This window comes from Mus pahari, chromosome 1 (assembly GCF_900095145.1).
Source record: "Mus pahari chromosome 1, PAHARI_EIJ_v1.1, whole genome shotgun sequence".
NCBI classification, from domain to species: domain Eukaryota; kingdom Metazoa; phylum Chordata; class Mammalia; order Rodentia; family Muridae; genus Mus; species Mus pahari.
Window position 1 is genome coordinate 98,754,479 of NC_034590.1, and position 27,363 is coordinate 98,781,841.

The following is a 27,363-nucleotide window of genomic DNA, read 5'->3' on the forward strand; positions in this document are numbered from 1 at the left end:
GAAAGTTTAATAGGAAACCTTTGGGTCCACAGCTAAAGGCCCAAAGACAGTTGGAGATCCAATCCAAGAGGACAGTGGGAACCTAGGGGTTCCTAGAGGACACCCCTTGTAAACTTTAATTTTTTTCAAGGCTTACTTTTAATGATGGTTCTTAAATGCTTTAACCTCCCTTCTAGCCCACCACCCACCAGAGGTAGTGGAAAAGAAAGGATACAGGAGAAGTGGGCCTGTTTAGAAATGGTTCTTTGCAGCAAATCCTATCTGCGTTGTCAGGAAATCAGCAGTTCAGCTCACTGAGTGGCAGCTTGATCCACTCAGCAGTCCAGATCAGTAGTGTCAGGATAGCAGCAGCAGTGGCACCACCTCACAGGAACATCCAGGCCTCAGTCAAATCAGGAGGGAGCAACAGGAACACCAGGAAAAGTTCTCTGCTGTGCGTCTCTTATCAAAGTGAAGATCAGCATGAAGATGCAAGACCAACAAGTGTTGCACAGCTAGCTCTATAAGCAAGCCCCTCACTCGGTCAGTTGAGTCCTATTTATACTCCCTCCAAACATCATGCGTCCTCTACAGGTCTTGCCTCACCACGTGTCTTGCCTTAGCACCCAAGTTTGTCTTTGCAAAACTCCACAAGTCGGTATCAGCTGGCATCACTCTGCCAATGTGCTCGAGTCTGGGGAAGCAGCACAAAGCTGCAGCACACCACCAGAGGTTTTTCAGTGCATTTCTCTCTATGGAGTCCCGACAGATGGAGCTCAACTACACCATGTAAGGCAGACCAATACATGTGTGTACTTAGCAAAGAACCCTTCATCATGTGTCCTTTCACGTGCTTGCTTTAGCAGAACATTCTCCAGCCTTTCACCTGTGTCTGCTTTAGCAAAAATATCCTTTCACTTGTGTCCACTTCAAGAAAACACTCCTTCATGTGTTTGCCCCAGCAAAACACCACCTGACACAACTGACATTTCAAAGAACACTTAAGCTTCCACTTCATCCCCTGTGAATAGGGAACTTAGAGTTGCATAGGAACCATCCCTGGAAACTAAGGCTCCCCAGAGCATAGGTGGTCTGCATGGAAAAAAGGTCAGGTCCCTAGAAAACCTCATGGAGGTGATGCTATTCATGAGAACCTGGAGGGAGGGTGGGAGAGCTTGGAAGAGTAAATGAGCAGAGAGACAAGCAAAGAACAGGAGAATCCCAAGGAGCCTGGCATCAATGCTGGCCCCTACGAGTGGGACCCTGGCTCGGGAAGCGCCCCATGTTTATTATGTATTGGCACATGGGTGAGCGTCATCATATCCCAAACTAAGGAAGGAGTAAGTGAAGGACAGGCAACAGATGTTCTCACTAAACCTGCCTCCCGAGGGCGGATTGTTGTACCCGCTGGAACTCTTTTTACAGATGGGAAACCAAGACACACAGGAGTGAAATGATTTAGCCAAGGTCCAGCCCAAGGAGGTGGCTCTCAGAGCCCAGGCTTTGCCCTTAATATGTTGTTATATTTCAAGTGAGTGTATGGGTTTTTCAGAACTACAATGCCCATTTCACCCATCTAAGAATAACAGCATGGACGGGTGGGTGGCTTTCGTGCAGAAACAAGGTATCCTCATGTTTAGTCAGGGCAAGTAGGCTGCCTGAGCTTGGGTCTGCATTCTCATTTTGCCTGGGGGTTCTGGTCACCTTATTGTGCTCCCCCCACCTCCCATGGTTTCAAGCTATTACATTCAGCCCATGCATTGCCTCTTCTGCTCTCCAACGACATTTCCAAAGACCCAGTTTGCTTCTGTTAGTTTAATGCCCTAGGCAGGTCAGTAAGTCTCCTTGGAGCCTCAGTTTTTCTCTCAGGAAAATGGAGATAACTGCCCGATTTTCACTTGTGAAGAGAGACTGAGGTAAGGTGTCAGGGGTGCCTGGCAGAGCAAATGATCCTCGGACCCCGCCCCCACTCCCATTGTGCACCCCCCCCCCCATGCTTTCCTCCTTCTAGATGTCTCTGCTGAGATCTCATTTACTGCAGGAATAAAGAGGAGTGTGGACTGGTTAATTTGTCAAACCTGGTTCTTGGAGCTCAGTGGGACAGGGGAGTCCTTTGTTTCGTGGCCTCACAATCAGGAAGTAGAGAACAGTGAATGCCAGTACTCAGCTGGCTTTATGCTCTCTCTTCTGTCTGGGACTCCAGGCTGGAGTGGTGCCGCCCACATCCTCAGACGAGCCTTTTTTCTCCAAATAAACTTTCCTGGAAATACCCTCAGAGGCTAGTCCAGAAGTGTTTCCATGGTGATGTTTCCTTGTCAGGTTGAAAAACAGGATTAACTACCACAGAAGCCCACCTGCCTACCCCTAAGCACACTCCATATAAGAACAGGGTCCCCAACTCAAATGGGGCTGACATCTATCTTGTGTACAGCAGGGCAACTGCTTCTGTTGAGGTAGAGGGGTGTAGACCCAAGGTAACCAGGCCATATTCTTTAACAAAAGCCAGAAGTTCAGGTTTTGATGTAAAAATGCCCAGATCTTAGATATTGGCCACAGATTGCATTTTTAATAACACTGAGAAGTGTAAACCCAATCTAGCAGCAAGCTGTATCCACATTGCTAGTCAGCAGCCTCCAACTAAAGCTGACACAGGGGAGGACTGCTTCTTTACGGAGACAGCTTTCGTGGTCTTGTTTCTTAAGGCACTGTTGTTTCTTAATCAACAAATGATTTCTGATCACCTACAGTGTGCTGGGCATTGTACTAAAAGCCAGTGGTGCAGCCATAATCAAAAGCAGGTCATGGGCTAGAGAGATGGCCCCAAGGTTCTCAGCACCCATGTGGAGGCTCACATCTATTTGTAACTCCAGTTCCAAGGGAGTTCAAGGGATATGATGGTTTTCTTCTGACCTCCATAGGTACAAGGTATACATGTGCTATACATACATACATACCGCCAAACACTTATACACATAAGATAAAGATAAACCAATCTTCAAAAGCTGGTTTAAAAACTCCATGTTGCCTCTGGAACTACTGTCTCTCCACCTCCCCCAGACCCCATGGCTCTGAATCTTTGCAGCAATGACCTTGTGATTTCCTATCATCTTTGGAAGATTTCCAGTGAGCAGTTTAACCTCATCCACAGAGTCCAGTTGTGTCAACAGGCAGCCATTGTTGAGCCCTGTCTCAGACTCTGGGTCACAGCTACCAGCAAAGTGAAGTCTCCAGGTGTGCTCCTTCAAGGTTCTCAGGCCCATAGCTCCTTTTCACATCACACTGAAGAGTTGAGTTTGCATGAGGGTGGCTATCAAAACACCCAGTGATGCTTAATATGAATTTGGGGGGCAGGGGGTGAGGGACAAGTATGAGGTCTCCTTTGCTACTTAAAAGCTACAAGTATGAATGTTTCTCAGGTAGAGGAGCTGGTTCACAGGACTTATGGCCCACTTGCTTGTTATCAACCCTGTGGCCCTGCCCCACCCTCCTATGGGACTGTAAGCTGTCTTCCAGGCCTGAACCCTCTGCTCTGTAGGTGTTCCATTTTCTATATTTGCCAACCCATCCAAAAACCGTGCTAGGAGAACATAGCCTTAAACCTCCTGTGGGTGGGAGAAGGGATAAGTCTAGAGAGACGCTAAAGCTGAAGACATGGTGGTGTTGATTTCAGGGTCCTTGGGAGAGGTGTTGGGTAGCAGTATGAAGACATAATTCCCCTACACTGCTGACCAATGGTCTCAGGAGAATTCAGGTTACAGTGGAGGGAATTCTCAGATAAGCTGTCCAGACCCCTGGTCCACAGACGGTGCACTCTGGCTGGCATTTTAATTAAAACGGGCCCTGAACCCCCTTCAAATGGTTTCATTTTCGCTGTGTTCCCCTGACTGCTGAATGGAGTTCTGTCTTGCTCAGAGTTCTGTCTTGCGCAGTGGTCTTTCCTGGGATCATGCTGTAGCCTGGTTCGAGGTGGATTTGTAGAATGTCCCAGGGTGTTTTAAGGTCTGTCTGACGTTTTAAAGATCGCCACCTGATATAGGAATGTACACTTTGGTCAGAGTTATTGGAGACTGAGGTCTCTTGGAAGGAAATACATAGTTTTCTCCCTAGTCAGTTTCCTGTTAGGTGTTTCTTTGGTGTACTTCTCTCCTGGGCTTCATGCACAGCCAGGTGTTCAAACATCCTCCCTCACTGGGAAGCCTGTCTACTTCAGAGGGGGAACTCTGCCTAGGAGGTCTCTCTGTGCTGCTGCTGCTGCGGGAGGAATCCCAGTTTAGAGGTCCAGCTCTGGGAAACTGATTCTACAGGTTTCTGAATCTTGTAAACCCATTGGCCTGGGTGTAGCACAGTCATCTGCCACCAGGTGGCTCACATTGCCAGCCCCTCCTCACTCTGGGCTGTTTGGCTGATCCTTCAGGGCATCCACACAGATACCAAGCCCTGGGGGAAATGCTCACGTGAAGGCCAGATGTCAGGCCTCTTGTTCAGTGGTTCTCCACATTGTATTTTGAGACAGGGTCTCTCACTCTTGAAACTCACGATTTTGTCTAGACTGGTTGGGCAGTAAGCCCTGGGGGTCCTCCTGTCTCTGCCTCTCCGCCTCTGGGATTTTAAGCTTGGTTAACCATGCTCATTGGTTTTTGGTATGAGTTCTGAAGGTCAAATTCAGGTCCCCTTCCTTATACAGCAAGCACTTTCCTAAACAGAACCTGGGTTGTTTAAGGTGACTCATTTTACAGTTGGCCCTGCATCTTTTCTGGCTCCAGTCTTCTGGTCTTCTCTTCCTGTCATCTTTCTCCTTTTTGGTTTTTCTTTTCTTTTTGTTCATTTCTCTTTGAATTATCACATCATATTGAAGTGTAATAGGAACTAAATACTTGCCAAGAAGAAGCTGTTGCCTTGACAGCTATAAACACTTTTTGTAGTATCTCGGTGGGCCTGAGCAAAACCATCCTATGAAACACTGTTCAGTAGGTCTGGTGGCACATAACTGTGACTCTAGCACTTGGAGGTAGAAACAGGAGGGCCAGGGGTTCAACGTCATCCTTCATACATATTGTGTTTGAGGTCGTCTTTGGAATATGATCCCTGTCTAATTAAAAAAACAAAACAAAAAACGAACAAACAAACAAAAATAGCCAAACAGCAACAAAAACTCATTGTAGGAAATTTCTCACACCCTCTACCAGCAGTGAGCCCATTATCTTACTCTATTCCCTTCTCCCTGTGTCATGTAGAATCTTTTATAGCAAACCCAAAACAGCACTGTTTCATAGGTAAGTACTTTACTACCTAACTTTAATGAGTAAGAACTTCACAAAGCCGATTAGTTAATGAAACCAACAAACCTCTCTGGTGCTCCTTGTCCCTGCTAATACTAACAATAGTGGGATGTTTGTGATTTTCCAGCAATTAGTATTGATAGTTCAGTGGTGGAGTTCCTCTCCTGGGTCCTGTCAACAGTGGTAAATGCCTGTTACCCTGCAGTGGGCTTCCTGCTCATTGTATAGACAAGGAGGAGGGAGGGTTATCAGATGAGAAGAGCCAGTGAAGACCCACGAAGACCCTCCTGAACCTTTGCATCCTGCACCTTTGCATCCTGTGCTTTTGCATTCTGAGCTCATGAAGACCAGGAGTTTTGTTTGGATTTATGCCAAGGACTCATTTCTGGTCCTCTGTTGTATTCTCCCAAGGGGAAGTACCCTGCGTGGAAATGTTTACAAATGACTTTGGTCTGGGTGCTTGGACTTCTTGACATTTTTTACAGTTTCCATACACTGTGCAAGCTCAGCTTACACTCATGCTTGGACCCCTGCAAGCACATGCGAGTGGGTGATGCTGCTTTTGTGAAACACAAGTCAATTGCAGCATGCTGTTGCTGCCAGAGACAAAATCCCAGAGAACAGGAGCAGGTGCTGAGTGGGGAGGCCCAACGCTGAGCCAAGTCCACTCTGCCTCTACTTGCTCTAGCTCTTGCGGTGAGTGGAAGCACTGCTTCCATTTACAGGACTCTGGGGGGAATGAGCGGGTAGGCCATTTGCCCAAAGTCACGTGGGTAGTAAGTGGCAAGAAGAGTGCAAGCTCTCAGTTTCAGAGGTCCAGCTCCCGACATCTTCTTCAGCATGTCTCATCTTCTCGGCAGGCCCTCCTACCCACTTATTTCTTTCTTTTGAGTTAGAGACCTACTATGTAGGCCAGGCTAGCCTCAATCTGGAAATCTTCCTGCCTCAGCCTCTCGAGTACTTGGATTACAGATGTGTGCCATCATGCCCTCTACTCATCCTCTGCCTCTGAGATGCCGTTCCTAGACTTTCCTGGGCCAATGCTTTCTTTTGAAACATTTCAGGCTTCCAGAACAATCGAAGACTAGGATGATCCCCCGCGTGTTCCAGTTAGAGTTGGCAGTTGTCAATATTCATCACGTTCACCTCACGCCTGGGTGTTTGTTTTTCTGAACACCTGCAGATGAATAGCTGACACTTCATACTCCTGCGCTCCCTGAAAGTTTCGGGCACTTCTGCAAAGGGTGTGGTCTTCCACATGCCCCTGTCCGCACTGCAGTGAAGGACACCAGTCTTTCCTTCCTTTGTCACTAATGTCCAGTGCAGTCTCCCATCCCTTGTTTTTTTCTAGTCATCCTCAAGGTTCAGATCTACAATTTTTTAATTTAATTTTATTTTTTACTTATTCATTTTGTACTCCACTGACTGCTGCCTCCCGATCACCCCGTCCAACAATCCTTCCCCCACCTCACGGTATACATTTTTTTAAACCTGGGGACTCCCCCCATCTAAGCATACCTGTTGTGTAATATTTGTGGAGGTTATTCTGCTTTGTTTTAGTTTTTGGTCTTTGGTCACTGAACTCTGAGCTATTTCTTTTACTTTCTTCCCGTGATCATCTCATTGTTCCTTGTCTGGTTTGGTTTTGTCCTGTTGGGTCTAAATTCTTGGTGAGGTTTGGGGTTTAAGTGCCTGGGAAGAATATTCTATGGGAATGCTATATTAGTACCAAATCTTTTCTGACAAAATGAGTTAACAAAACCAGCCCAAGGATGGCAGGATCTATCTCAGCTCATGCTCGGAGGGGCTGCAGCATATCCTGTGGGAAAGACATGGAGATGGGTGTGGGTGTGTAAAACACCTAGCCACAGTGTGTCTACAAGACATGGAGGTGGGTGTGTAAAGCACCTAGCCAGTGTGTCTATGGTCAGCAAGCAGAAAGAGAGGAAAGCAGAAGCTCCTCTTCTCTTCTACTCTTCCTTTTTATTTATTTAGTTCTGGACTCTAGTCCTTGGATGCTGCTACCTATGTTCAGGGTATGTCGTCTCTCTGCAGTTAAACCTCTCTGAAAACTCCTTTAGATACACCCAGAGTCATGACTCCTAGAGATTCCAAGTCCAGTCAGGTTGACAGTGACAATGCCATGAACATACTTCATTTCACACTGAGTTGGAGGTGCTGAACGAACAGTCCTTGGGGCCACTATCAGTGGCCACAGAGAGAATGCACATCAATGAGCTTCCAGGATCTGAAGAGAGTTACACTAGGAGTGTCATTCACTCATGCAGCTTGTTTCTGGTCCATTCTCTTCTGGTCCCTCCATCTCCCACACCTAAGAGCTAGACAGATGAACAGCATCTCCTGGCTTAGACCTCGTATCCTTCCACTGGCCTGCTTCTTACTCCATCCTATGCCGGAGTGCTCAGGAGAACATAGTTGTGGGTACATGTGTTACTTGTACATTATCCACTCAGTATGGAAGGAGGGATTCCTAATGTAGGGATTTAGAGAGTTGGGGGAGGGAATTCTGACCTTAGGTTTTGAGAAAGACCACAGGAGATGTGTAACTCTGGACAGAGTTTATGTATCATAGAGACTCACATCCAGGAAGAGGGCAGTGCATGCTGTGAAAGGGCACCCAACAACAGTGTCATTGGGCAGAGACTGGGTCATATACCCAGAGGAGAGCTGAATATAGACTGACAAGGAACTATGACTCGATATTCAGGAATAAGCAGGAACTGTCTGGCTCCTGATGATTTCTCCCCCCCCCCCAGTCCAAGAGCCATTATTCCTGGAAGAAGAGTAGGAGACAGATTTGTGATTAGGATTTCTAAAGTCCTCCTGGCGTCAAGTGTTGTGCTCTGACCTGCCGTTAAGTCTTGGTTGTTCTTTCCACTGTCCAAATGTCACACCCATGAGTGGACTCATTTCATATACATGTCAACTCTCTGAGGTAGGTGCTGCTCTCAGAATCATATTACATATGAGAAAAACAAGGCCGGAGAGATGAGGAGCCCAAGGTCACGTGGATGATTGGAGAAAAATGGATATACAAGGCAGCCATTCGTCCCCAGAGTCTGTAACCTCAGCTAAACAGGGCATGTGTAGAGTGAGGGATGGAGTGTCTGTCCTGGCTTTGCTTCGAGCGCCACTCATATCTGTGAAGTCACTGTCCATACTCCTGTTGGGAGGTTGATCTCAGAACAAAAGGAAAAGGTGACACCTGGGCTGGTCCTCATCTGGTCTAGAGCAGATGGCATTGACACAGTTCTCCACACCTGGGTGAGGGCACGCTATCTGACTAAATCATTTGCTTCAAGAGAAGCCACTTTCCGAGCGACAAGCAGGAAGGCATTGGTGGAAAGGATTGCTTGAGTTTTGATTTGTTCTTCTAGTGTTCTCAACCTGTGGGTCACAATCCCGTTGGTAAACTTCTATCTCCAAAAACATTTACATCATAGCAATAGCAAAATTACAGTTATGAAGAAGCAATGAAAATAACCTTATGGTGGGGAGTCACCATACACGAGGAACTGTGTAGTATTAGGAAGGTTGAGAACCACTGTTCTAGATCCTTCCTGTACTTCTAGATCTTTCTCCCTACCCCCAGTAAACACAGAAACTGCCCTCTGCAGGAACCTGTCCTTCCAGTCACACTGAGGCTAGAGAACAGTGTGCAGGAGACATAGGGAGGGATGAGACCCTCACTTCCTTAGGCTTGCAGTTATGCCCCAAGGAAGAGTGGGTGCTGATGGGCTGAGTTGTGTGGACTGTCAGTGAGATGGCTCAGTGAGCATAGTCACTCACCAAGTCAGCCTGATGATGACCTGAAAGAATCAACTCCCGGATTGTCCTCTGACCTCTGACCTCTGACCTCTGCATTCACACCATGGCATTCATGTACTAACAATAACAACAACAATAATCAATATTTATAAACACATAAATATAAACAATTATTATTTAAAATTAATTAAATTATTATTATTGTAGTAGTAGAGGAATAGTAGTACTATTAGTAGTAGAGTAGTAGTAACAACCCATTTATCCATTTTTAAAATCTGCATGGACCTAGACAGGCATCCCATGCCTGGAAACTTCAGTGTACTTGGTTCTGAACTGAACAGTCAGTTCTCGCCCAGAGGTCGTTTCTAGGATTGCTGAGGTTACTTTGGAAAACACTAAGTGCAGTGCTTGGCACAGGACAGTGCCCAGTGTGCTGATTAGTTCTGCTTGTGATTCTAATCGGTACCTTTGTACCTGTGGGTCTCCAAGGCTTCAGACTCAAAGGAAGACCCAGCTGGAGTCTGGCTGCTGGCGCAGTGATAACCCATCAATATGTGTTCTGCACAACTGCCTCCCACCCCTGGTTCCCAGGACGAACGAAGACTCTGATAGGCCTGCTCTTAGCAGGTGTGGAGCTGCCAGCCTCTTCAGAGGGCCACATTTGATGTCTGTTTGTAAGGCCCACTGGAGAGCCAGAGTCAACTGTACAATTAGGAAACAGGCTTCAGTGTTGGCTCTCACCTGCAAAACCCTTTTAGTACACATCGGTCTTTCCCGTATAGATCTCAAGGTTTGAAAACAGATTTCCAGGACTCTCTCGGTTCATTAAGTGGCCAAAGTCAAGTGGTGGCTGCTACCAATTCTTCTGTCTGAGTCCCTTTCCAGCACACAGTCGCACTGTCTTCAGGAGGACCTTAAAGGAAGCCAGTCTCAAACCCAGTCAATCTCCCATGGGAATCACTGCTGTTCACACTGGGAACTTTAGGACTCCAGCCAGACCCTAACATTTATTGCTATGAATAAAATGTTCACAGTGGTCCTGGAAGGTGTGGTCTCCTGAGAGTGAGGGGTGGGGGATGATGAAGTGAAAATTTCTGGTTTCTTAACTCAGTTGTGCTCACTTGATATTTTTCTGGAAGCTGTCTTGTGAAAGGGCATATGATGTTTAGAAAGAATATAAATGGAACCTCACAAACAATGAGAGGATGCTCTTGCAATGCTAGTCATGCAAAAAACACTTGGTTTCTTCACTGGTCTTGGCTGGTTTTTGCTGGTCTTCACTTCATAGAGAGAAAGACACCAAAGAACTTCTCATGGTACCCTGGCTGATTCTAGCTGCTTCAGCTGACTTGTGCCGATTTGGTGGAGCCTTGTAATTTCTGTTGGATGGAGCGGCCACTACTGACTCATGTTTAGTATTTACAGTTGAACTGGACTGCTGGTATCTTAACAATGAAGAAGGGAATTGCCCCAAGGAGCTACTTCTAAACAGGTCCACACACCCCTTTCCCTATTAATCTTCTTTCTCCCCTACTTCTGTTTGGTGGGCTAGAAGGGAGGTCGAAGCATTTAAGAACCTTAAGTAAAGTAGGTTTTAAAAACTCTAAGCCTGACCATCCAGAAACTGCCCCACCCAGGGGTCCATCCCATCATCAGCCACCAAACTCAGACACTATTGCATACACCAGCAAGATTTTGCTGAAAGGACCCTGATATTGCGGCCTCTTGTGAGGCTATGCCAGTGCCTGGCAAACACAGAAGTGGATGCTCACAGTCAGCTATTGGATGGAACACAGAGCCCCCAATGGAGGAGCTAGAGAAAGTACCCAAGGAGCTGAAGGGGGATGCAACCCTGAAGGTGGAACAACAATATGAACTAACCAGTACCCCTTGAGCTTGTGTCTTTAGCTGCATATGTAGCAGAAGATGGCCTAGTCAGCCATCATTGGGAAGAGAGGCCCCTTGGTCTTGCAAACTTTATATGCCCCATAGAGGGGAACGCCAGAGCCAAGAAGAGGGAGTGGGTGGGTAGGGGAGCAAGGGGCTGGGAGAGTATAGGGGATTTTGGGGATAGCATTTGAAATGTAAATGAGGTAAATACCTAATAAAAAATTGGAAAAAAAACTGTAAGCCTACAGGATGTGAAATCTCAGAAAAGGTTAAATGACTCTTCTCATGCTACCCAACAGGCAAGTGCTGAGTCAGAGATTTGGACCAAGTCAATGATCTGGCAAGTTCATATTTCTGCATAATTGGAGTAGAAATTAATGGTGGGGGAAGGGATGGAGGAATTCCTTCTAAATGTATTTTTGCTATCCCTAAGCATCCACTTTTCTTGGGAGTGGGCAAACATTGGGAAATCTGTATTTATTAGCTGATAGTGAGAGGAGAGCTTTGAAAATTTGTGTTTAAAGAGACATTAGTACTCCTTGGCCTAGAACATGCAATTTCTAAGTTCTACTAGTGATTTATTGAAATGTGGTATTCTGGTTCCCCGCTTTGGGCTAATCTGTTGTCATACTCAATGAAATATCCCTGGAGGATCAGGGAATGGCCCTGGCTTGTGTGCTGGAGGTGGGTGGTGAACAGATGTGAGATTGTGAGATTAGGGACACATCTTGTGCCCGTCTAGACTCTGGCCCATCTGGGATCCTCTACAGGTGGCCAACCTGTTAGAGAGTGTAGAGAGCCCACAATGGTGGCATATATCCCCCAGAATTCCACCTGCTGCTTGGAGGAGAGTCAGGTAACCCACGGAGGAAGGGAGGAGGAAGACAGGTGAAGGTCGACCCAGAGGAAATGGTGTTTGAGTCTGTCACTTGGGGATGGCCTCACTCTTTTCTGCCTTGGGGTTTTGCTTGTTTCTCCTTTGTCATTATCTCTTCTGTCCTTTTTTCTATCTCAGTAAATGTTACCAGATTCTCTCTGCATCTTAAAAAATTGCATGCTTCCCTCTCACTTAAATCGGCTTTGATGTATGAGCCTGCATTTGGATTTGTACATTCTGTATTTACGTGTATGTGTGCATTATGTGTGTGCGAGAGATGTACTTATGGAAAATTTAAACAGACACTCAGTGTATGAACGATGCATAAATCAAGGAGAGAATTGCTGAGCATAAGATTAGGATCGTGCTTGTAAAAACATGTTTTGTATGTTTTCTGTGCTCTTCAAACTGTCATGAGAAACTGGGAAAACTGTTCCCCTTTGTCAAGAGGTAAGTAAAGCATGTATAGGCTCAGAGGACGGTCCCCCTCAGGCAGCAGGGAAGCCGGGGCATGCTTCAGTTTTTGCCCAGCAAGTCACTTGATTTTTGACTTGTCACAGTTTTCATGAGAGAAAATGATACAATTTCAATTATTTTGGCCTTTGATAATGTCTGTTTTCTTTTTTAGCAGTAGTAGAAACATCTTGACTTGCGTAGGTCAGACAGTTTATTTTTGAGTGAACAGAGGTTGAAAATAGTTAACAGCTTATGCATGCTTACAGTGAAGTAAGACTTCATTACCTGAAGGTTAGATTGACACTCATTACTGACCCTGGGCTTATTGGGGACAATAAACATAATGTTGCAACTTTATCTAACCAGTCTCATTGTATAATACTGTGTTCTTGGAAGTGATGAGTAACTGACCCTGTGACCTGCTGGACTTCTGCATTTCCTTCTGGTACAGGATTCTGCCTTTTCTGTTCATTTTTTTTTCCACCAGACTTAAGGAAACTTTAGAAATATTACTCTAGCATAAAGATTACTGTGGAGCACAGTGAAGAATCTAGGCATGGATCCATGCCATCTGTGTGCAGAGGCCCCTATGTTATAAACACACTTCACATCTCTGTTCCAACTGAGTCAGAGAAGTGGCATTCAAAATGGAGGCCCCAAGTCCCATCCTTTGTCTGGTGGCTGGCCCTGGAAAAGCATTGGGGCATTAAGGTATTGCCATCTGCATCATATTCATTGGAAATAAAAGTAAACTAAATAATTTTATACACCTGTCAGGGGTATAAAATCTTGCAAATCTAAGGATGTGGTCACCATACTGGCCGGGTATAAATTGATACTCAGACATTGCTGATGTGGCTAGAGTCATTTTCCTTCAGGTAGAAGGACCCATATTGTTGAGTCTTTGAGAATCAAGTGTTGATTTTTATATTTTCTCCATTTTTTTCTTCTTATTTTTTATCACACGTGGGGTTATTCGAGGCCTTAAGGAAATGAGTGTAACTAGACATGAACATGACCTTCCAGACAGCCACGGTGGAGAAGTTCGGCGGTATCCCTCTTCTCTTCCACCCTCCACGGGAGGGCCTCTTTGGCCACTTTTTCTTTCCATTCTCAGAGAAGACAGAGACCGTGGTCACCAAGGAGGACTAGTCAACAGCCCTCCAATTTTATTGTTTATTTTGATGCTTAGCAGGTGTGTTGGAGAGCATGCTGGTTTTATAATTAAAATGACATGAAATTTCTTCTAAAATAATCTGAGTGGCTTCAAAGGGGATTTTATCAACAGAAAAATAATAATACAAATCAACCAACCTGGTTCTAAACTGGCCAGAATTAGGAGGCCCTGGTTTTTACTGAGAACATCGTCTCAACACATAGCAAGCACACTAATCCCCTGAGATTTGCTAAGTGAAGGTTCAGGTTGCAGGTCTGAAGTTGAGTCGGACTCCCCAGGTTATGATCCCTTAGTGCTCATGGTTTGATCTACAGATAAACATCATACCATCATCAGGAAAGAAGCTTGCTCGAAACACCAGCTCCTAGGCATTCTTGTTCCTGTGTGTTTCCTGGACACATTAAAGTATGGGATCCTAGGACCCAACACACTGTCCTCAGTGTGGAGTGTGCCCTGGTGCATCAGTAACTAGAGACAGTACCTCACAGCTACACACACACACACACACACACACACACACACACACACACACATGTTATTGTATATGCAGGTACATTTTGCATGTGCAGGTGCATGTGAAGGCCGGAGGATTGCTCTGACTTTCCTCAGACTTCAGTTGTTTTCAGATGGCCATCAACCTTGGTTATTTATTATTATTTATTGAGACAGATTCTGCCACTCACCTGGAACATACTAGGCTAAGATGGGTGGTTGGTGAGCTCCAGAGATCCTCCTGTCTCTGCCTTCCGCAGTGGTGAGATTATGGATGCTCACGCCTGTGCCTTGCTTTTTTATGTAGGATACAGGGATCAAACTCTGGTCTCCGTGGTTGTGCTGTAAGCATCTTCCTGACTGAATGATCTCCCCAGGCTCAGAACAGAACCAGAGTTTCCACTTCTTGCTTTACAGCCTGAACCCAAGGATGCATCGAGGGGCTCAGTGTGCCCTCCCCTGGAAGCTCTGTTAATGCCTCTAGTGTTTTCTATCCTCCACATGCCCTCTTCTGACCCCATTTGCTTTTATAAGCCCTGGGTCCTCTGAGTAGCTGCCTTCCTGTCTGGATTCTCTGAGGCAGACGCCAGTGGCTGGAGAAGGGACATCTATCTTTCTTAGTAGTATTGGTCCCAGGGGATATGATTTGCCTGATAGATGTGAGTTTTTTTGCTACAGCCACTCCGGGTACAGTGAAGGGTTGTTCAAAAGCCTCAGTATTTGGCAGCATTTTAGAAAAATTACACCTGACCTTTAGGAAGTAAAAGTTTTAGACTGGGGACATAACTTGAGTAAAGTGTTTAACACAAAGGCATGAGGACATGTGTTCAAGCCCAGCATCCTCTTAAAAAGAAGGGCACAGTGACATACATGTGCAATCCCAGTGCTAGAGAAGCAGAACAGGTGAATCCCCAGAGCTTGCTGCAGGTAGCCTAGCCTAGTGGTTATTCCAAGTCTCATTGACCCCGTGTCAAAACACAAGGGGGCAACATATGAGGAACAATATGGGAGGTTAGTTGACCTCTGGCCTCCACTAACATGCATGCATGTATACATTAACACCACCATAGGCAGGAGATAGAGAGAGACAAAGAGAGACAAAGACAGAGAGTGGGAGGGGGAGGGGGGAAGGGGGACAGAGACAGAGAGAGACTTACACAACGATAGACAGAGATACTCAGTGAGGATTCCAGGACCCAGAGACAGCAGGAAGGAAATTGCTCAGTGATGTGTCCTGCTTTGTGGGGAAGAAATGGGAGTCAAGGTTTTGGGGGTCTCTGTACAGTGGGCTGTGTACCATTACAGTTAGCGTCACCCTGTGGATACCAGATGGCGGCGCTTCAGTGGTAGCTGAAGCCATATTCTTCGCCATCTGCTTTTTTGTATTCAAGACTTACTATATCTGTCAAGGGAAGGCATCTGTTTCCCTTCTCTGAAGAAGACTTTAAGATTCACCCGTAAGTGTGGTCATACTGACGGCTTCATTAGTCTTCTCATTGTAACCGAATACTTGACTTAAACATCCTTAAGGGATGAAGTGTCTTTTCTGGCTCATGGTTGGAGGACACAGTCCACCTTGGCAGGGAAGACAGAAGCAACTCTTTGATGTGGTAGTTAAGGCCGTTCACTTATATTTGGACAGATTGGGAAACTGAGCACAAGAAACAGCCTATAAATGTCATGTGACCCATTTCTTCCAGCTTGGTTCTACTTTCTAAATCCATAGCCTTCCAAAATAGCAGCACCTTCTAGAAACCAAGTGTTCAAACACACGAGTCCTTGGGAGTCATGAACATCCAAAGTATGAAGACGGCATTATGTGATTCTCAAGGCTGGATCAGGAGAAGCCGTTTGCTTTGGTCTGCTTCTCTCAGGATACAGGATGAAATTCTCAGTTCTCCTGGACCTGGGGGAGGGGGTGGGTAATGGGTCAGCTCTCCAGTTCAGCTCCAGTCAGGCTGCCAGGTGGCCGTCTTGATGATGCCTAGTGCAGCACTCAGTCTCTATGGTTAACTACAGTCTCTCTGGTTAACTACAGTCTCTCTGGTTAACTACAGTCTCTCTGGTTAACTACAGTCTCTATGGCTAACTACAGTCTCTCTGGTTAACTACAGTCTCTCTGGTTAACTACAGTCTCTATGGTTAACTACAGTCTCTATGGAAGGAGAGTGTCTAAGCAAGAACTCTTCAGCTGGACCCACAGACTTTCCTGAGACACAAACTCATGAGCAAAATCAAAACTTTTAGGTTGATTTATGGTAGAGTCATGGTGATCAGGATATTCTTGAGGGTTTAGCTATCACAAGCAGCTTATGTGGTGTAAAAATATCTTTTAGACAAACTTTACTGCATTTAATCTCATCCAAAATGCCTTTAAAATACCTGGAGGCAGGGATCAGGCTGTGCCGCAGTCAAAGAATATACTAAAAACTGGTGAAAACACACACTGGAGACTGGAGTGTGGTGGTAAGTGGAAAGTGGGTAGTTTTTCTGGCCACATTTAGTTAAGTGTTCTATGCATTTCAAAATCCCCCTCCTCTCCCCTCCCCTCCCCTTTTCTCCCCTCCCATTCTCTTATTTCTCTCTCCCTTCCATTTCCTTCTCCCTCTATTCCCTCTTCTTCTTTCTCTTTTCCTTTCTCATATAGAGCCCAGGCTAGCCTTTATTTGCTTGAACTCTAGCTTCTATTCCCTAAAAGCTGGGGCTATAGGTGTGCACAACCACACAATGTTTATCTAGCACTGGAAATGGGACCTGGAGTCTTGTGCATGCCAAGCAAGCATCTACCAACCGAGCTTTTTCCCCACCTTCATGTGTAGTCTTTCAATTTAATTTCCATTCCATAGATCTGTAAGATATGTTCACCTCACAGAAAAGGAAACTGAGGATCAGTGATATTAAGAAAAGCACTTTCTGTGTACCACACAACCAGGGCTGGATTGAAACCCCAGGATTGCCAATCAAGAAAATCAAGTCATCAAGATTCTTGAAGTCAAGTATGCAGGACCCTTAAGGGATTACTGGGGTCAGAGCTGGAGTATGGGACCTGGAGAATGGTTTAAAATCTGCACCCCCAGGTCCTATCCATACTGTTTATACATCTGGCTAACAACCCTCCAGAAGGGTCTCACCCATCTCCAGCTGTGGCCTCTGATTTAGTTCTGATTGCATGTGCATACACTGCAGCCCCACAAAGGGCAGTGCTTTACTAAGTGGCATAGGGCAGCTTCTTGGGAGGACAGTGCCACGGAGCAGTTTTCTGATGCCCAGGGAAGTGCTCTTCATATCCTTGTTTTGGAGAAAGTACATGGGGCCCATAGCAGTTTCGCAGACCAGGTTCTTGATGCATTTGGGATCCCATTCTGCAATAGACACATTCTGGGCTCAGGTTGGTGAGGGTTTGGCTGGTCTCTAGGACAATTACTACACTGGCAAATGTTTCCCAGGTGACTTTCATTTCAGGTGGAGGTGCTATGGTCACAGGGCTATACAGAACTGTCAAAGACAGCTCTTTTTTTTTTTTTTTTTTGAATTCCTAAGTACACAGATTCTTAGTATTTAAAATCCCACCCACAGTTAGAGGTGAGGGTGCAGAGAGAATAGACAGAAGGTCAGGACAGCATGTAGAAACAGGCATGGAGGATTGTGGGTTCTTATAGGTGCACATTAGAATTCGCTGGGACGCTGGTCTGTTTGATGGTATTACTGTGAAGCTGCTCAGAGTGTATGTTAAGTTTGGCAGTATCAGGGCCTCCTGGTGTGCCAGCCCTCCTAGGAGGCTTTCAGTTCACAGTCCTTGAATGCTCACTGCTGAAAATGTGCATGAACGTGCAGACAGACCAAGGTCATATGACACCCAAGTTTAGGATACATAGTGAGGTTCCAAGGTTGATGGTTCTGCTAGGACCTCAGTCTTGGATGACTGTCCCTTTTTTGCCTAAGACAAGAAGAATTTCTGGATCCAGGACTAAAGTAGGGGTTGCTATGGGAAGACCAAAGTTTCTAGATCTTTTTGGCTCAGGATCAAAATTTCTCAGCCAGGCAGTGGAAGACTGGAACCTCCTGATGCTCCGGCTCCCAGCCATTCATGCTTGAAACCATTCTGAATGAAATTTAGGTGGAGGCAGGGCTGGAGATGCTGGGCAAAGGCTGTTGGCTGAAGTCTGTTGTCGTAAACTCGTAATATTGCCTGTCTTCCAACCCCCACCACTTTTTATTTAAGGATTGCTTTTGGTTGTCCAACTAATGAAGAGCTAGCCCAGGCTGGGGATATGCTGAATTACCATGGCAGGAGTAGTTCTCAGAGAGTACAAAGATGAAGAGGGAAGATGCCTAGAGCTAGCCCATTAGCAGACTAAAAACATCCCCATCGCCTCATCTCATCCTTCCTCTGCCCCCTAGTGGAGGTAATGGCAGCATCATGACCTCATCTGGGCAATGGGAGGGAGGGCAGGACACTTCTGTCCGCTTGTTAGGTCCAGGGAAACTGCTGAGTCTCCACTCCTGTTTCAGATCTTTGTTCTCAGACCCTGGGCTCCCAGCCTGGCCCTGACCCACGTGAGCCACCACTGTGTGGTTCCTGGGCTTTCAGCTCATGTTAAGAGCCTGAGTTCTTAGAGTCTTTGCAAAGCTGTTTCCTGGCTGTCTCCTTAGCCAGGGAATGAGTCCTTGATGCCATGGGAGACAGGATGCTAGAGTCCCTGTTGTTTTGTCTTTCTCTGGTTGGAACTGGCTGAGGATCATCACTGGAGGCTCCCTGTTTCTCCCCTTCCCAAAAGATTGGAAGATTCTTCTGGGCGCATGTAAACTATGGCTTCCCCTGGGAAGCCTTTTCCACGGCCCCTGAGTGCTCAGCTGTCATGTCCTTCTCTCTGTTTTGTTTCAGTTTTACAGAGTTTTTGGATCCATTCCAGAGAGTCATCCAGCCGGAAGAGATCTGGCTCTATAAAAATCCTTTGGTGCAGTCAGACAACATACCTACCCGCCTCATGTTTGTAAGTACCACGATTTGGTGGCCAATGTGTCCACTAGCCCACCTACACACCAACTGGGCTTTGACCTTTGTGGTTCTAGGATGAAGACAGTAGGCAACTTTAAAAAAAGAGGAAGGTAGCTCATCCAATTGAAACTCACTTTCAGAGCATGGCAGGCACCGATTGCTCACTTGAGAGACTGTGATTGTCCAACAGTTCAGAAACAGAGGGCACTTGCCTACCTGACTCAAGTTGAATGTTTCCGCATAGTGACCGTGTAGTAGTCAGACTGGAAGCTAGTGACAAGAATTCACCGTCCAGGCCGGGCTTGGTGGCGCACTCCTTTAATCCCAGCATTTGGGAGGCAGAGGCAGGCAGATTTCTGAGTTCGAGGCCAGCCTGGTCTACAAAGTGAGTTCCAGGACAGTCAGGGCTACACAGAGAAACCCTGTCTTGAGCTCCCCCCCCCCAAAAAAAAACACTGTCCCTTCTCCTTTTAGGATAAGCCTGAAATTTTCCAACTTGGGCAATACAGAGAGCTCTGCTAACCACTTGTCTGGTGATAAGATGACCCTTTGGTAGGCTGAGGGGTGACTCATTAGGTAAAATGCTTTCCACCCAAGTGTAGGACTGGAGATCAAATCCCGTGAACCCATGTAAATTCTGAGTGGGTAAGATGACCAGCCTGTAATCCCAGCACATGAAAGGGGAGTCTCAGCAAGTGTGCTTGCTAGACTAGCCAAATCACTATGATCTAAGTTCAAGTGTGAGACCTTGACTCAATATGTAGGGTGGAGCACCACTGAAGAAGGCATTCGATTTCAACTAGTGACCTCTATACATGCAACATACACACATGCATGTGCCCACTCATATGCCAAGAGAAATATGTACATGTATACCATATACCCAGACATATACAAACAAACAAAAGAAAGCCTACCTCATATCAACCACTGGATGTTATCTGCATCTCCTAGAAACAAATGAGGAAACACCCAATCAAGTGACAGAATGGGGTTACTCTTCCCTCCCTCTCTTACCACACGGCAATTATAGCCTTTCCCTTTCCCCTCCCTGTGTGCCAGTGCATATTAAAGACTATATCATATGGTTCCAGACTATGTCAGAGAGGAACGGGTCATTATTTATGGCTTTCAGGGTTAGAACTTCATTCCAGAGAGATGGAGGAATTTTCCTCATGCCACACAGTTAGTGGGTGGTGGGTGACAGTGTATGATCTGGGTAGCCAACTATGGAGCTCAACTCTTCCTTGAGACTCCCCTGGATGTTTCAGAGTCGGGAACTCCTTACTGATGCTGTTGCTCTTGGAGCATTGCCAATGAGCTGTTCTGTAGCAGAGGAAATGGTCACGTGCTGCCCCTTCACTGCGAACAATAACAAAACTTTCCTATGGGCTGCCTAGTGGATGGGAGGTGATTCCTTTTTGACCCACCACTATGTCTGTGCTTCTAGAGACTAGTGACTGTTCCAGAACATTCATGACACACATTGGACTATTTGAAATAAATGCTGTTATTTCATGGAGTAAAGTGTTTTAAGTAATGACAGTTGGAAAGATATCCATATCTGCAAATGAAGATGGCTGCTAACTTGCATGGACAGTCAGATGTTATGAAAATGGCTGCTACCCTGTGTGGACAGTGAGGTGTTATTACAGTTGCTTTCATAATTACTTTTCAGCTTGGAAAAGGAAAATAGGTTTCTTTAAATCTTAGAGAAAGTGAAATATTAAGGTCTGTTGGCAGTAGGGCATAACAAATACTCACGTATTTCAATAAGATTCGTTTCCAATTCTATTCTAAGTCAATAAATCCTAGATATGAACGAACTGGTATGTGGCTAATGACTTCACAGCACAATTAGGGGAAAGCATCTGTTTATCACTCAGACCCATTCTTCCCCGGGCTTCGCATTTCATGTGCCATAAAAGGCAATTTGGAGATGAATGCTCATACAGGACACCAAGAGGAATTTGCAGCTCCGGCCTGGATTTATGAACAATGGATTGTTTTGAAGACTAAATGTAGACACCACAAGTGTTCTAGCTACAGACACAAGTGGGCTGAAACAATGTGCATATCGCCAGTGGTTGGGATGAGATGCAAAAAGGTCATCCAGCACCATGATTTCTGGAGGCTAGAAGTATATTTGACTTCATGCACCGGCTCACTCTCTAATCTTAAAATGAAACAAGTTCAACCTTTTCCTTAGTTAATAGTGGTTGATGAAGGACACGCTTTCAGCTACAAATTCAGTGCAGTCCACAAGAGCAACAGAAGAGCAGAAGCACCATTTAAAATACCCAAGACTCAAAGGTGGAAAATACTTTGTCATCCCATAATTAGGTTTATTCTCCTAGACTTTATTAAGAGCTTAATAATAGTTATTGTTTGTCAGCTTTGGGCCCTCAGAAGCTTTCCCAGTGACTTCAGGAGAATTTTGACCAGAGAACATAGTCTCACTGATACCCAATCTAGGCCAGACCCCTCTTGGAAGCTCAAATTCTATTCATTTGTTTAGTGTGTGTGTGTGTGTGTGTGTGTGTGTGTGTGTGTGTGTGTGTGTGCGCGCACATGCACACATGCTGTGGCATGCTTGCCACAGTCAGAAAACAACTTGGGAGCATTGGTTGGTTCTTTCCCTTATTCTATGTAGATTCCAGTGATGGAAGTCAGGTAGTAGAGATTTGTGTAGTGTGCTGCTATTGGCTTATCCACCTCACTGGCCTAAATTTTCTTTCGTATGTAAAATCTTGGGTCTTTTACATAGGTTGGAATGTTTTTATCTGAAGGTGAATTTGCCTACTTTCTAACTGAAATGTTTTCTTAGGGAGCTAGCATTGATCCAGGTGCTTCCTTATCCAGTAATTTATGGCCTCAGGTCATAAGTTATGAGCATGCATGTATGAGCACGCATGCATGTGTGTTTGTGTGTATGAAAATCCTTGGTCAAATGTAACCAGAAAAATAAATAAAGGTTTGGTGATTGAGTCAAGTGCGGTCAGGGGAGAATAAATGCTAATGACATCCTCAGAAAAGCCCCAACTCACACTTGACCTGCCTGTGGCTCCTTCAGTGCAGGCAATGGGTGTGGGTCTGGTGGACTATCCAATGCCATGAGCTTCTTTTTTGCTGTGATGGATCTGTGTTCCTGTTGACCAGAAAGACAGACCAATGATTCTTTTCAGAAGTACTGAGTCTTGACTTAAGCATTTCCCCATCATTCCCAAGCAGCCAGCCTCTTGCCAAAGGCTGTGCTGTTATTCAAAGGAGGTCACCATCTCTTGCTGAGTGTGTGGGATTATCAGAGCATGGCTAAACACCTGCTCTTGGTGTAGCCTTGTCAGCCGGTTATGGATGCTGCTCAGTGTACCCCCGTTAATGTTGTGTTGTGCATTCAGGACATACTTCCAAAGAACATGCTGTGGCCAGGGAGACCATAGAGGCTGTGGAGACTAGGTCAGGTCTGGAACATATCTGCAGAGACCCTGCATATATACTCTGATATAAAATAGGGTCTGGAATGGTCAGAGAGGAGATCCAGGTACACTTCTATGGGCCTTCATCATCCTTACCATTGTCTTAGAGTTTTACTGCTGTGAAAAGACACCATGATCAAGACAACTCTTATAAAGGAAAACATTTACTTGGAGCTGGCTTACAGTTTCAGAGATTTGTTCTACTATCATCATGGCAGAAAGCATGGTGTATACAAGCAGACATGGTGCTTAAGGAGTTAAGAGTTCTGCATCTTTATCTGAAGGCAGTAGGTGACTGTGTGCCACACTGGCTAGACTTCAACATATATGATATCTCAAAGCCTACCTCCACAATGACACACTTCCTCTAACAAGGCCACACCCCCTAATAGTGCCATTTCCTATGGGCCAAGCATTCAAACACATGAGTCCATGGGGGCATTCTTATTCAAATTACCACAATCATCATCGCCATGCCATCATCCATTACCCATGCTCATCACTACCATCACTGTGAATGACCACAACAGCCATTGTTTCTTGAGGTCAGTACCTGTGCTCATCACATAGCAAGCAGCATCCCCATTAATGCTTCTCAGAATCTCTCACAGCACCACATTTCATCAACTCAATAAGTTCAGAATGAAAAAACAAACAAACAAACAAACAACATTACCAAAGTCTTACAACTCTTTGAAGTTAGACCAGACCTTCTCAGGGCCCCGAGAGGTCATTATGCTGTGTGGCTCCTTTCGGACTGGGGTAAGGTGGAGAGATGGTGCCAGCATGACACACACAGAGAATGCAGATATAAAAGCTCTAAAGTGGGAGAACAATGCCCTGGAGACCCATTGAGTCAGAGTTGATTTGGGGGTATAGACAGGGTGAGGGGGGCAGAGGAGGCAGGAGTGGGACCAGATGGTGGATGCCTTCAGATTGATGATGATGATGATGATGATGATGATGATGATGATGATTCACTACCCAGGCAGGCATGAAGCATCTGCCATGAGCCAAGCCCAGGGCTAGGCAACAGGGATGCGGAGATAAATTGATGTGGCATCTATTCTCGTGGAGGCGCAGACACAAATGTTAGCTGGCAAGTTCAGCCTTGCTGGAAAACCATTGAAGAGCAATTTAAACTTAACTAGGAAACTGAAAAGAGAGCGCTGCAAAATTTCTCCTTGCCTCTCAAGGAAATATCCGCCCAAGACTCATTCCCTTTGTCTCTTCTGGTTCTGCCCTGGGCACACCTGATTTTATCTCTCAGAATCCTCCTGTCACTGGGATGACTCGCTAGGAGGGTTTCCTATTCTGGGATGCTTTTAAGGAAGATAGGAACTGGTCGGTTCGGGGAGAGGATGGAAGGAGAAGAGACAAACTTGGCTGGTGATAGACAGTTTAATTTGCAGTCTCCTTTTAAGTCTTTGACAGCCCTTTCTGTGGTGACAGGTTGCCATTGTTTACCCAAAGTGGGGCCTTTGCTGGGTGTCTGTGTGCTGGAGTCCTCTTTAAAAATCACTCTTTTGCCTACCTTTATGTAAGGTGCCAGAGCTGTAGGCACTTTGCCCCTGTGTTGTGACATAAGTGAGCCTTGGTGACCTCCACCCCAGTGAGAACCCTGACACTAGAGTGCTTTGGCTTTGCCTCCCCTCAAAGTTCCCTGCTGCACCATGTCCCCCCTATAGACAGGCTGCTCCATGTCATGTCCTCTCCTAGACACAGTTGGGACAGTCCAGTGCTTTGCAGCAGTGCTGAAACAGACCCCATTTCTAGGTGGCATAGAACCAGGACACTGAGGGCCTTTCCTGTGTGGGCTTCACTGTGTGGGCATACAAGGTGGGAACCCTCTTAGAGACAGTGGCCATACACTGACTGCTGGCCAAGGTACCCGAAAACTTCAGTTCCTTTTTATTCCCAACCTTCTTCCTCTTCCCAGCCCTCTCTATTCGAATCAGCTAGGTTTGTGTGGGACCCACTTGAATCCCATATGAGATCCTAGGACTGTGGGTATAGTCTGAGTATGTGTTACATTCTTTTTGGGGTATGGTGAGACATCAGGTAAGAGACAAGGGGTGAGGGGATGGTAAATGTAAATGTCTCTGCTCTTCACTGGGCTCTCTGCTCCCAAAGACGTTGCAGATACACACTGTATTTGTCACTTTTTCTGTCTCTGTGATAAATACCAGAAATAAGGCAACATATAGAGGAATTTATTTGGGCTTATGGTTCCAAAGGGATAAAAGTCTACCACTATCACAGTGGGGAAGCATGGCAGCAGGCAGGATGACCAGAGCAGCAGGCTTGCATCTCAAGCCACAAGCAGGAAGGAAGGAGAATGAGCCAGGAACAATGTGCAACTTTTGAAACCTTAAAGCCCCCAGCAACATGCCTCTTCCATGCATACCGTCTAAGCCTTCCCAGATGGGGACAAATGCCTGAAACTGTCTGTTGTAGCAGTGACTCTCAACCTGTGGCCCATAACCATTGGAAAACACATATTTTCAATGGTTTTAGGAACCCCAACCATAAATCTATTTTTAATGTTACTTCATAATTGTAATTTTGTCCCTAAGCAATGTATCGGTTCCTAAGACCATAGGAAATATGTGTTCTCTGATGATCACAACCCACAAATGTTGTAAGACATTTCAACCAAACCGCCATACATGGCCAGGACAAAGGCATGAAACTGGTGCCCTCAGTGTTGCTAGGATATAGGAGAGATCGCAGTCTTCAGTTGCCCACAAACACTTCTGTTTGGAGATGGCGCTGGGTGCTCTGTCAGGCTGCAACCCTTTTCTGGAGGAGCTCTTGGGGTGCAGAAACTGTGCTCCTCCTCTGGGGTGCTTAGTGCTGGCTCAGTAAGCAGTTCCTATGTGTAAATTTCATAGTGTCATAAAACGATGCTAAATTGCATCTACCCAGAAAAGTTGCAGAGCAGGTACAATGAGGGCTGGTCGTGTCAGAGCCAGAGGGAAGAGAGACCTAAGAACGAGAGCTGTGTCAGGGAACAATGCTTAAAGAGGGCCTTTGCCACCAGGCCCCCCTAGCTCAGATTCCTGGCTGTGAGCCTGCAAGCTTGATGCTCTATCCACTGTTTGGGCCAAAGCATTCTGCTCTAAAATTCCCTTTACCAGCCTTTGGGGCCTCATATTTAACTTGGAGTTTTATTTTTGCCTGCACATATGAGAGCATGTTGATTAGAGTTGTCTCTTAATATTTTCTTTTGTTCTATGTTATTTTATTAAGGCTTGATTTGTGGTGTCCTTAAAGGTCACTGTTTGGTCAGGTGCCCTCTCCTCTTCAGGAGCTTGTGGTATGAACTGCACATAGGACTTTAAAGGATGGGAAACAACTCGGCTGGTGAACTTGATGCTTGCATTTGGAGATGAAATGGATTCTTGAGCTGTAACTGTGGTCTTGGCTGTTAGAAAGTGGTACCCTAGACAGTGGTTTTCAGACTTGGAATGTGGAGATGTGTTTCTCAATCACCAGCATCAGGACTGTTTGAGATCCTTGTTTACAAAAAAATAATCTTTAGTCATCAGATCAGCCATTCAAGTATCCTTAGCATGTCAGCAAGCCCGGCAGTTATTCAGATATGATCAGTTGCCTTCCAAATGGCTTGATCAGTTGATTTTCAAATAATCCATGTCACTCAGAGCCATAGCTGATAAAGGGACAACCCTAAACCAGTTACTATCATTCATGGTCACAAGGGCATGATGACAAATAGGAAGGAAGGCCTTCTGGTGTCTGTAAACCATCTCTGAAGGCAGAAATCAAAGAGGTGTGCCCAAAATAATTGGACTGAAATGAGAAGAGCCTGTTTTGAAAGGTCATGGTTATTCTCATGAATTCCATCCATGATGACTTGGTCACACCAGGAAGCCCCTCTACAAAAGGTGACATCTCATCTGAGCACAGTTAAAGAATTCCTAACTAGGAGAATAAATAGCCCATAGTCACCACCACCTTTCTCATCGCACTGACTTGTGCGATGTTCAGTCTGTCCAGACATTGTTATCCTGAGATGTTTCACATGAAGAGTTAAGCAAATATCTTTCCTCTTGGTGGCAGCAGTAATTAAAACTAACTTATTAATTTTGGGAAGCTAGGTTAGAGACTCCATATTAAAGACAGAAAACTGGCCTTGTAACTCATAAGCTGTCTGTTCCCAGTCCCATCACTGAACACAGGAAGTCACGTCAGAGCCATCATTAGCCTTATGTATTCTTCATACTCAAATTGCCTCAGATTGTGCTTTGTGATGCATCTGGCTGCATGTGACCCTGCCAGCTTCATTCCATGAGTGCTTGTGCAGTGGAAAGGGGGTAGATGGTGCCTTGGCTACGTCCCTTGTTGATACAACCAAACACCTGCAAACAGAAGCAACTTAAGGGAGAATGGGTTTATTTTGGCTTACAGTCGGAGGGAAAACAGTCTATTGTGGTGGGAGAGTCATGTCAGAAGAAGGAGAGAGAGAGAGAGAGAGAGAGAGAGAGAGAGAGAGAGAGAGAGAGAGAGAGAGAGAAGGAGTGCTGACATGACATTCTGGCTCTTCTTTTTGTCATTCTCTGGGATCCCACCCAGAGAATAGTACTGCCCAGTCCTACTGGGCTTCCTACCTGAATTAACCCAATCTAGAAACTCCCTTACAAACCTGTCTAGCTAGAGGTTTGACTTACAGGTGAAGTTGGAAGGAAGAATTTGTATAAAGGGGGATCTCACTTCTAACTTGAAGGAAAAAAATGGATATTCAACAGAAGAACTCTAAAAGGGAATGAATTGATTGGCTCTCATTAAGAAGGCCCACCTTCTCATGTTGCTAAGGAGCCTACAACATTCTTCCAACACACACACACACACACACACACACACACACACACACACACACACACACACTGAGTAGGGGTGAAAGAAAAACTCCAGAGTGTTACTGGTGC

The 27,363-nt window shown here is 45.6% G+C and overlaps 1 protein-coding gene across 1 annotated transcript in view; it reads left to right on the forward strand.

Moving 5' to 3' along the window:
* Positions 1-27,363, forward strand: part of Plpp4 (phospholipid phosphatase 4) — a 133,204-nt gene that overhangs the window by 32,037 nt on the left and 73,804 nt on the right. Inside the window, exons 2-4 of the mRNA XM_029543834.1 lie at positions 18,825-18,933; positions 19,283-19,298; positions 21,433-21,465. Coding sequence (XP_029399694.1) covers positions 18,825-18,933; positions 19,283-19,298; positions 21,433-21,465 — 158 coding nt within the window. The remainder of the gene's footprint in view (positions 1-18,824; positions 18,934-19,282; positions 19,299-21,432; positions 21,466-27,363) is intronic.